The sequence below is a fragment of the Fukomys damarensis genome, unplaced genomic scaffold (genome assembly GCF_012274545.1).
Source record: "Fukomys damarensis isolate Sample0158 unplaced genomic scaffold, DMR_v1.0_HiC HiC_scaffold_4, whole genome shotgun sequence".
Classification (NCBI taxonomy): domain Eukaryota; kingdom Metazoa; phylum Chordata; class Mammalia; order Rodentia; family Bathyergidae; genus Fukomys; species Fukomys damarensis.
In genome coordinates, this window is record NW_022900916.1 from 15,331,090 (window position 1) to 15,343,216 (window position 12,127).

General features: G+C 38.5%; 1 protein-coding gene across 1 annotated transcript in view; it reads right to left on the reverse strand.

Annotated features, from left to right (window-relative positions):
• Positions 1 to 12,127, reverse strand: part of Dock4 (dedicator of cytokinesis 4) — a 433,388-nt gene that overhangs the window by 58,739 nt on the left and 362,522 nt on the right. The window contains exons 29-31 of the mRNA XM_033755915.1: positions 5,497 to 5,572; positions 3,844 to 3,944; positions 3,393 to 3,451 (exon numbers count right to left, since the gene is read on the reverse strand). Coding sequence (XP_033611806.1) covers positions 3,393 to 3,451; positions 3,844 to 3,944; positions 5,497 to 5,572 — 236 coding nt within the window. The remainder of the gene's footprint in view (positions 1 to 3,392; positions 3,452 to 3,843; positions 3,945 to 5,496; positions 5,573 to 12,127) is intronic.

Genomic DNA, 12,127 nt, shown 5'->3' on the forward strand with positions numbered 1-12,127 from the left:
TGAGACAGGGTCTCACTATGTAGTTGAGACTGACCTGGAACTCACTATGTAGTTCAGGCTGGTCTCGAACTCACAGGGATCCTCCTGCCTCAGCCTCCCGAGTGCTGGGATTACAGGCATGTGCCACCATGCCTGGCCTATAATTTTCAATGTACACAAAATAACAGAAAATAGTAAAACAAATACACAAATACATCATTTAGCCTCATAATTATGAAGATTTTGTTAATTCTGTTTTACCTAACACCCCAACTTTTTATTTTCCTTAGAGGATTTTAAAGCAATTCTAAGGCATATCATTCTACTTGTACAGGATATTAGTATCTTTAATATATAGGGCATTTTATGATTATAAGAATCATAGTGCCTTTATCTTAAGTCAAACATTAATTACTTAATTAAAAATACAGTTGATATTAAAATTTCTCTGGTTCATTTATAACTGTTTATTTTAATCACAATCCAAACCAGATCCATACACTATGTTGTAGCCTTTAAAAAAGTCGGAGAGCAGCCATACTCCATTTAAATGGCTGTGCAAGGATCCAAGAATGGCCTTGTTTGCCGAGAACACGTTTTGGGAACACAGAATCTGTGTAAACCTGAACAGGTTTCCTGGACCATTGAAAATTTAATTCCTATTGAACCAGCAAGGCAAAATTTTGAGCTATGTATGGCAACAGTAAACTAAACTTCATTTAAATGATTTCTTATCAAGCCATAGATTTAGTATACTTTCCCCATCTCTAACTGCCAGCCACATGGTCTTGTTTTGAAGTATTTAGGGCACCTGCTACTTGGGCTGTTGGAATTTTGTATTTATGCACACAGAACAGCCTGCTAGGGAAGTATTGATTTTTCTACAGCAGTTACAAGATGCTGTGTTTGCAAATGTGGCCCAGAGAGCGCACTTTATATTTAGTTAAGAATGTGAGTTTACCCAAAAATAAAGAGAAAAAATTTACCCTTGTTGCAAGATGAGGTCCTAAAGGGGGTACACAGAAGTAATGAACCTATCTTTGCAGACGAGTCTGCAGGTATTGGTACAAATGGGTGAAATTTGGTAGGAAAAATATGTAATGTACCTTTTCCTCTTAACAGAATATTTTTAGTCCTACAACTTAGATAATGAAAATCTGAAGAACGATTTCAGAAAGGGTGTTCCCTTATTACTTTACTTTAGCTGGTCTTGTCAAAATTAATTTTATCAAAACTTCAATATGATATTATCCCATTATGCTGGTGACTATAAAAAAATCAGGAAGTAACAAGTGTTGGACAGGATGTAGAGGAAACTAGATCCCTTATGTTCTGTTGGTAGGAATGTAAAACTGTGTGGCAGTTATGGAAAACAGTATGGTAGTTTCTCAAAAAGTTAAAATAGAATTACCATATGATCCCCCAGTCCTACTTCTGGACATATACCTAAAGGAACCGAAAGCAGGATCTCAGACATCTGAGCAGCCATCTTCACAGCAGCCAGAAGGCGGAAGCCACCTAAGTGCCCACTGATGGATGAGTGGACAAAAGAAAGTAACACAGTCCTACGATGGAAGAGTACTCAATTTTAAAAAGGAAGGAAACTCTGACACATTTTACATATGGGTGAATCTTGATGTCATCCTGCTAAGCACAATAAATCAGTCACAAAAAGCCAAATATTGTATCATTTCACTTCTGTGAGGTACTGGAGTAGCCAAATTCATAGAGATAGAAAGGAGGATGGTGGTTCCAAGGCTGGAGAGTGAGAGGAATTGGGTGTTATTGGTTGATGGGTACAGAACTTCAGCTTTGTAAGACAAAAAGAGTTTTCTAGATGAATGGAGGTGGTAGTGGTGCATTCAAGCCAATGTGAATGTGCTTCCTACGACTGCACTGTATGTGGAAAGATGGTCAGGATAATAAAATTTTAGGTGTATTTTACCACAATTAAAAACACTTTAAAAATAAATTGCTCCAGTGCTGGGGACAAGTGGCACAACCCAAAGTTCCAACAAAGAGCCCAAAGACTATGTCTGTCCCCAGGATTTCCTGTGTTCTTACAGCAGAGAAAAGTCCTGCCTTGTTTACTTGCAGGGTTTTGTTCCTAAGCAGATGCATTTTCCTAGGGTGGAAGCAGAAACTAGCAAAGCCACTGATTCATCCCTGTGAAGAGGAAAATGGATGCTAATGACTCTGCCCAAAAGATCCAAGACAGAGAGGAGAGAGAAGTCAGAATTCACGTGGCCAAGTTCTCTGCTTAATATACACTAAAGGACCCAAATATGTACTTATTCAGGAAAAAGTTTAAACTGTACTGTAACTCAATAGTTATTATAAAAGCGCATTTAATACTACAAATAAGTTGTTACACAATTTTAGAATTATATCTCTAGCACACACAACTCAATGTCTGCTAGTGGATGACTATGGTTAAAAAATAACATGGGAAACCTAAGTGGTTCTAGGTCTCAGAGCGCTGGCAAGCTGGTCAAAGGTAAGTTAAGAGGATATAGTGACCAGATTTCAAAATCCTTCAGCTTTGTGTTTAAAAGCGGTTTAGTCAATAAAGTACACGGGCCTTTCCCTCACTGTCTTGAGAAGAACAGAAAAAAACAACTGCTCACTCACAGAACACAAACCCTGGTTGGACAGGCCAAGAGTACACTTAACTCAAACAGGTTAATCACTTTAGTAAATCAGAAGGAGGAATTAAAACGCAGTAATAATGAATTCTGAAAGCTTACATAGTTAACATACTAAATCAAGTGGTACAAATCACTAGAAGGAGCTCCGATGCCAATGAATTTTAAAACAATTTATTTTCAAGTATTTTTCCTTTCTGTGCAACCAGATCTGTGCCATCAATTTGCAGGAATATGCTCTATGTGCTGTGGCAGATTAACAAGAATGGACCTAACAGTCTCTTAGCAACTGCAGATGCTTTTACAATCCTTTGGCTACAATCTTTATGACACAGGTCAGTGGCTGGAAGTTGTTTTTTTAAGAGCAGTGATGCTTTAGTTAATGTTTCATAAACTTTAATCTAAATTGATGATGATTCATAGCCTCTATTAGAATTCTAGAAATTTTGAGTTGTTACAGTCCCAAATTCTGAAAGGTTAGCTCACTGCTAGAAATGATGTGTATAATGTTGCAGTAATGCTAAATTCTAAAATTCATCATTAATAATGAAACATACAAAGGTAAGGTGATTCTACAGAGAGCTATCAATTTAAAGAATTATTTGCAGCCTTATTCAATGCCATAATGTAAATTACTTTCTACAGATACCTGTTCTGATTTCGACATTTGGTTCAAATGTTGCCATTGGTAAACTGACCCTAATTTCTAAACTTAAAAGTAGAATGATGAACTGTTCAATGGAGGTGGCTTCTCTTTTCATCACTTACCTAGGTTTTGCCACATGCTGAAAATTTCACAGCCCATTGTTACCCGCATGTCACCATACCTGTAACAGAGCAGAAGTAAAGCCTGACACAGAGCCTCCAGAGCAAAGAAATATTTGTGTTTTTTTTAAGAATGCAATCTGACATTTGGGATTAGATGACAAGATGTTTTTAATTAAAGATGTTTAATGCATTTATCTTGGCGCCTTTAAGTCAAATCTTCATACAAACATTTTAGTAAAACAGATGTTTCATAATTTTTTTTGCTGCTATACTAATTTTGAATCCTGAAAGATTCAGGACAAAAGATTTTCATAAAAATTACTTGCTGTCCTTTCGGTCATTGCTTTTTCCACATGTGCTATCCAGTGATGGACATTCTGATCTGTGAATCGTTTGGATAAACACCCTTTAAAAGGCAACATTTCCCACTTGATTATACACTGGTACTTACTTTTCTAATACCTTTTTCTTTTTGGAAGGTGTGAACATTTCCAGCTGCAGACACAACTGGTTTATAAAAATGACTGCAAGGTAAAAGTAGGAGTCCCAGATCTAAAACAAGAACAAGATATTTCAAAACTATTGTGATATAGAAGTTTTTACATGTAGAGTGGCATGATACCTTAGCTGTGCTTCCAAAGTGCTAAGTGGATGGAGGTTAAGCTGAAATAAGTTTAGCCATGACTTGGTTATGGCCAAAGCTGGACACAAATGCACGGGTGATCACTAGACTAGTTTCACTACTTTTGTACAATATATGCTTCAAATTTTCTGTAACAAGGAAGCAAACTAAAGGAATATTAGCAATTTAAATATTCCTTCAAAGAGGGATCCCAGGGTCCACGAGCACTCTGTTGTATGCTAAATGGTAGACTTTTTTTTTTTTTTTTTTTTAAACTAGTCTGAGTATCTCCAGAGAGGATGAGGTATAAGATGGATTACTTTATTCCTGTGCAAATTCAGTTTTGGAGCTTCTTTTAATATAGAACTTTAAAAAAACCTCTATATAAAACAATGACTACACTAATTGCCTTAAGACAGTATTCAAAAGCTCTGTGCCAGACAAATTTTTGAGTCTAAATTTTCTATACCAGATATATCAGAAGGAGACCAGAATGAAATTTCCTCATATAGTTATTAAAAATCATGTAGAATATAATGGGAAAAAACAGTGTCTATACTGATACCATCCAAAATTAAAGACAAATAAATTAGAATACAACAAAGAATATTTGTAACATGTAAAGCACTTTTACAAGCAAAAAAGGATATGATAAGACTGCAAGCAAAATAATGAACAAAGTCAGGGAAAATCTGTAAGATATGAATTTTAGTCAGTAACTAGTTAACAACTGATAATTAGTAAGAAATGCAAATTAAAGGGAGAAATAGTTTTCCTCTTCTGCAATTGTGATACACAAAAATGAAAACAACAACAAAAAATCTTGTTTTTGCTTATGTTTGTTTACAGGGAAATGAGTAGTTAAATATAATCTGTGCAATCTTTAGTCACTAGTAAATATTTATACAAAGAAATAATTAGGGACATATGCCAAGTTTAATTTTGTAAAGATGCATATAAAAAGGATAATTTATAAGAATTACATAAAGAAAAAAAAGTATCAAGGGGCTCTGATTGTTTGATGTCACTATAAATTATAATTTAAAGAAATGCATAACCATTAAAATTCCATTTGTATCATATTTCTGCTTTCTTTAAATTTCTACTTAACCAAATGGTAAAAATGTTGTTCAAAAAAGAGTAACAAAATGCTAAAACAGAATCCTTTCCCATCTTTGTTTTCCATTTATCATTTGCCACCTAAAAATGCAGTGATCCAGAATGTGTAGGCTTCTGGCTGTATCACTGTATATCATATAGAGAGTTCTGCTGAATCTTTCTAACACTGCATGTGCTTTCACTAACTCATTCTAAAAAATGGGAAGCTAGAGAGGAACGAAAGTGTTTATTTCATAAACTTTTTCTTCATACAAACTCTGTTTTTAAAATATCTTGAAAACATTGTATTCTAAGTTGTTTTTGTCAACGCACTGGAACCATACAGAAAAGAGCTAGCCTAATGAAAACAGAATGGATACTTACCTTATAATCAAAATTTTCATTTAAGAAGTTTTTACGAAGTGCATCTGAGAGGTACAGAATTGTTGTAATGATAACACTAGAGATAAAAAGAATACATTTTAAGTTGAAGACTTCACCTTAGTGGAAATCATTTAATAGATAATCAAAAGCAACTGAGATAAAACTTCCTTCCGTATGTATTTGGAATGTTCGATAATTCAAAAGCGACACAAAGCAAAAAGGAAAAAAAATTACTGAAGTCAGTTTCTTTGTAAAATGATACACAGAAAGATCTACATGAATTCACAAGACTCAAAAATACATTAATATCTTGATGTCTTGCATGTTTTTATTAATCTCTGAACAAAGCAAAATGATTCAATACCAACCTAAAATTCTATATTTGACTATCATGAAAGAAATAGAGCCTAAAGATGAAACCGGAAGTGAAAGACCATATCATGTGCTTAGAAGATGCCTTCGTGCTGTTCTCCCCCATTTAAGGCGCTGCTGGGGAACACAAGGCTAGGAAAGAAAGACTTGCTCTCTTAGGGTGATAAGATCGCTGCTTAAGAAACAAGTGCTGACTGAAACCTTCTATATCCCAGGACCAAGCCCTGTAAAATCACAGCCATTCTGAGAATGGGGCCTCGCAGGACAGGAGAGACTTGGGGAGCTAACTGGGGGCCACCTAGAGCCACACGTATCTTGCTTGGGAGATAGGTGACCACTGTTGCCTAGTTCTAAAGTTCTGTAATTTGTTCAAAAATCTACTCATTTTTATAGCCAGAACAGTATGCAGCATGTTCAAAACTGAATGTTTCCAATTTAATGTTAGATACAACATTATACTGAAAGAAGATAAGGCACTTTCTGAACTACTAGAAACTAAACACCGATATATAATGCCTGGTATTTAAAATTTCTTTGGTCCTTGTGAGATGCATACATAAAGCAGTGTTGTGGGGTAATGAGCCCCCATTCCTACCACTGGATTTAGGAGTAAAGGCTATAGTTGTATGACCCTAGATAAACAAAACAGAACGAAACAAAACACTCCACCAACTTTGCTCCTTGGTTACAGGATTAGTAAAATATAGAATAGATGAATATTTACTAATTAGAAGAATATTTATTATAGTACTTGAAGGATATGTAAAGAGATGTTGGTTACTGCTATTATCTGCTGGGAAACTCACCATTACATCTTCCTTGTGAGTAGAGAAACACTAAGCAGGCTAAGGGATTGGTAGTAAAGGCCGAAGTTCAGGCAAGATAAGGGAAAGAGAAAGAAACCCCATTTCATAGGCATCTGCTCTACTGTTATCAAGAACTATGTTATATGTATGCGTATTTTATATATATCATTTATATCTTCCAAAGAATCTTGCTGTGAAAGTTATGTGTAAGAAAAATCCATCAGATTGAGGATTCCTGTGGTTTTTTTTTCAGCCCCCAAAATAACAGACATCATCTGAATTTCATATTAGAGATAAATCACTGCAAATGCTTGTGCAAAGTAATAGCTGAAAAAAATCATTGAAGTTCCCCAAACATTCTATTCAAAATTTTACTATGTGAAACTAAATCTTAATTATTAGAAAATAAAATGCTATCAAGCAAGGAAATAGTTCTTTGCCTAGCATCTAGTAAATGATCACTGAAGGAAATTTTTGAAGGAGTTGGGCATATTGCTCAAGGGTACAGCATGTGTTTAGCATGTGCAAGGCACATGTTCAATCCTGAGCACCAGGTAAAAAAATTTAAAGAAAATTTTCATTCTTTAAATTTATTCTTTAAATGTGGTTGTAAGCACAAACTTTCTACTTTGAGGTTCAATGGAGAAATAAACACAGTCCCAGTACACCTGGGTTGAACACAGAAAAATCACCTTCTGTCCCACAACTCTAGCTGGACTGTTGTTCAGAAATAATAACCTCTAGTATTAGTGAAACAAGGCACAGCTGGGACTTGAACATTTGAGCCTCAGGTCCTGGAAGGGAGCTGACAAACTCAATCCTCCAACTGAGAGAGGCTATTCTGCTCAAGGGTTACCAAACTGGTATTTATATGCTGGGTCCCAAACAGACACACACAGTATTCATAGCTTTGGAACTACACCTGCTGGTAAACAATGAACCTCTGAGGCCTTACTCTGAAACAGCAAGTCTCACATGGGCCAAGCACTGGAAATACCCAGGCTTTTAGTCACATCCACAGAGATCCCAATGCTTGGTCTGGAGCACAAACTGGACTTCAGACTTGTCCAAGTTCCTACCTAGAGCTGAGAAGCTGTTTCTCAAACTTTAATGGGTACCTATAAACTCCTTATGGCCTTGAGACTTGGATTCCTCATCTCTAGCAAGCTTGAGACTTGAGATGCTGCATCTCTAAACAGGCTTCAGCTGAAGCTAAAGCTGTTTGTCCACAGCGCACTGGGAAGAGCAAGGCTGTGGGGAGGCCTGCATCAGAAAACCATCTCCCGGCACATTCTATTGCAGGATTCTTCTGACTTCTAGAGGTTTTGCAGATTCTTATGGTCCTTTAATTTGACAGGCAGACCTTACTAAATTGAGCACTCAGTCTCTTAATGATTTCTCACTGGACAAAAAGAGGCCCATGTGCAGGCCTACGAATTTTTCAGGGACTGCGGAAAATACTGAGACCTTTACAAATGTTAGGAAGCCAAATTACAACTGCGAAATAAAAACTAAAAAAAATTCCACAGAGTGTAATGATGAACTTTCATGAACAGTCCAATTAAAAAAAAAAAACACCAATAATGAATGTAATTGTACTGTATATCTAAAATGTACCAATAAACTCAATAAAAAAGTTCAATTTGATATTTACATACTTTTTTTGTCTGTTACATAATTATAGCTTAATTTGGTTACTTGACAAGAATTCTTAAATATGCATAAATGTTGAGAAATCACAACCAATTAAAATTAAGTAATCTCTCCACAGGCCAATAATTTAACACGTAAAGGTAGAAAATGGTTCTTCAGCAAAAAATCTAATATGGCAGATAGGTCAATTTAATATATTTGACATTTTATAAGGGATAGGTCATCCCAAAATAAGACTTCTTAGGGCTGCAAAAATCTCAAATTACTCTATTTCAAAAGCTTTTCATTTCTGCTTATAACTTTCATGCCTAGTCCCAGAAGCAGCTCCAGAGTTGTCCCCAGTAACTCAGCTATGGAAAGGGACCTCTCACAGGTCCCCAAGCCAGCTAACGGCATTTATATATTACCACCTCTGAATGGTGCTGGGTAATTGTGGAGTCAAGAGACTTGATTTATTTGCTCCAATTTATCTACAACTATGTGGCTCCTCTGGCTTCATTTTTTTCCTCCTGATTCAACTTCTGAATACCAGACTATTTCAAATCTCAGGGCTCCAACTTAACAGCCAAGCAAAATTTGCAATCTGTCCCCACAAATGGCTGTATCATTGATTTCTGCCATAGAAATGTAGACACAGGATCACTTTGACAACCATAATCTATGGGCACAGAATAAAACAAGAAAGAGGTACCAATGCACAGGGAGTAAGTTATCATACACGGCTTTCCAGGTGCTACTTCATTCTGCGATTTAGTAATTATCTTTAGTCAACCCTATTTCTCCTTCTCAACCCTAAGTCCCCACAGAAAACTCACCTCCTATAATCTTTCTTTTGAAAGCTCCCCAACCTAAGCATCTGCGTAAGCATAAACTCATCTCCAAAAACTCACACACGGACCATGAGAAACACCTTGTGGATAAATGGAGTGCTGACATTCACAGGTTGGAGGACTAAGATCTAAACCTGGAGCGCAGCTTCATTAAACCTGGTGGGTTAACTGGGGACAACAAAAATCAGTGCAAAGACTTAATGAAGACAAAACCTCAGCCATCAGAGTTCATCCATACTAGTGCTTCTCAAAATTCAGCATGCATGAGAATTACCTGAAGGATACAAAACCCAGGGTGGTAGGTTTGTGAGGGGGCCTGACTGGGTGATTCTGATGCTTGAACTGTCCTTTCTCGATTTGAGGACTCGTGTTACAGACAGAATGGAAGTGTTATGGTCTGGATCTAAAACGGCCCCCAATGCCTCCTGTGCCTGAAGGTAACTGGACTATACTGTCAGGAAGTAAGCCCTGGTCAGAGAGGTAGATCACTGGGTGTAAGCAAAAAGGTGCCCCTCCCTGTCCAGTTACCCGCTTCTCTCTCTGCCTCTTGGCTGCCATGCTGTGAGCAGCTTTCCTCCACCAAACCCTCCCACCGTGCCCTTGCTTCTTCAAAGCCAGCTGACCAAGGACTGAAAACAGGGGCCCTCTTTAAGTGGTGGGTGTTGAGTGCTACGTCTCCATGTGAGTGATTTTAACTACGACGTGACATATAAGGGCCAGGACATAGAGGACAATGATATCTGAGAAGCTGGCTTTGTATGTTATTGTTATCACCTATGAAAGGTCTAGTTTACTAAGTATTTATTGAACGACTGCGGCTTCATTAGTACATTTGAGTCTGTGCTTTGTTATATTTTACCGATTAGGTCATCCTAAAATGTGAAGCTTGTTCGAAGAACAAACTGTAATCAGGCAGGCTGAGCTGATCCATATGGACGGATCTAGGAAAAGGGGTGACTTTGCTTTTGATCAGGGAAGCAACGGCGCGGGTGAGGCAGAGAGAATGACACAAGACTGAAATGCAGTGACGCAAACTCTCCATCAGCGCTCCACAGGAAGTACTGGGAGGACACCGGTCTGGTGGCAACAATCTCTATTTTGATGCAATAGGACTGACCCTAAGGAAGTCCTCCCTTCAGGGGTCTGTTCTCACGGACTCCTCACAACTCACCTGGAGATGCAACGTGCAAGCAATTCTTGCATAAGCATTTGCAGTTAACTATTTGACACGCTCATCACAGGCAGTTACAAGTGGTTTTGATAAGAACAGTGCCTTGCTTCTCCCACCCTCACTTGTTAGGGTGATTATACTTCAAGGGTAACTGTTCTTAAGAACAAGCAAACAGCAGTTGTGCCACTGGATGTTCCACAGATATCTACTGTGTCGCTAAACTTTCCAGGGTCCATTTTCCTTCCTGTCACTGCTGTCACGGCTCCAGGCTGACGCACAGCTTTCTTGGTGTGTGCTAGGTCAGTGCTATCGTTAAGTGCAGCAAGCTTCCCTCACGGAGAAACTCTTACACAAAAATACTGCCAGGCTTGCACAGTGGGTTTATTTTCAGATGCAGGATCAACACGGGCAGGAAAAGGAGAATTCCTGGACTGGCACACGCAGCAACATTGAATCCAGTGCCAACTCCCCTTGCAGACCTAGCGGTCTTCCTTTCACGAGCCCCGTTTTCTTTAGCATCATTAATATTTCCATATTCACAGAGCTACTCCTGCTAGTAAATCAAAATGCTACCATAACCCATACTTGGAAAAGAACCCTAGTCCTCGTATCTCCTTCCAAACACAGCCCTATTTCTCTGTTCTCTTTTGCAGCAAAACTTCTAAAGAGCTTCGGACTATTACTGCTTCCCATCTGCTCTGGAATCGCCTCTCATCAGGCTTTCACCTCTGCCACTCCATGGAGACCGCCCTTGTCAAGGTCACCAGTCTCCCCACACTGCCAGGTCCCGAAGCTACGGGGATCCACATCCCCCAATCTCCCACCTCTCCACATTCCTTCTTTTTATTTTTTTTTATTTTTTTGGTACCAGGGATCGAACTTGGATTCTTGTGCTTGCAAGGCAGGTGGTGCCAGCACTGAGCTAAATCCCTGGCCCTCCATATCCCTTCTTGAAATGCTTTCTTCACAAGATACTCTACTTTACCGGTCTATTCTTCTACCACAGGCTTCTCCTCTTCCCTGGGCACAGCTCCACTGAACTTATAAACTGTTGGCATGCCCAGGGCTCAGTCCTTAGTCATCTTCTCTTTTCACTCTAAAATGGACCTGAGTGTTCTCATTCAGTTCCATGGCCTCAGATCCTATATACTTACGGCCCCAGCAAAATGTCTCCAACTCTAACCTTTGCCCTGGCTCTTGCCAAATGTATCTAGCTTTCTTTTCTGTATCTCTACTTGTATATACAACAGCATCTTGAATTTATGTTTGACATAGAATTTTTCAATTCTTCCATCCCCTAATCCCCTCTGTATTTTCCACCGACATGAATGCCACACACTTCATATTTTTGTTCAGACAGAAATAAGGCCATCTTCAATTACTTTCTTCAGTCCCATTCACAGCCCAGTCATCTGCATGTTTTATCATCCTTGTCTTCAAAATTGATCTTCTCACTACCATTGCTGTTATCTACCTGCCCAGGCATGAGCATCTCTTACCTGGATGGATGCACCGAGCTCCTAACTGGTTCTCCCTGGTTTCTCTTGTCTCTCTACCCACCAATACCTGGGCCTCATCTTCCCCTTTCATCTGGCTCCTTTCCTTCCCAAACTAACAAACTCTCGGTTCTTTGAGAGGGCCATGTTCCCCCTGGCCACAGGGCCTTTGGATATGCCTTTTTTTTGTGGGTACTGGAGATTGAACTTGGGTCCTTGTGCTTATGAAGCAGGTGGCGGGACCACTGAGCTAAATCCCTGGCCCCTGGATATGCTTTTCCTACAGGTGAGAATGTTTTTTTT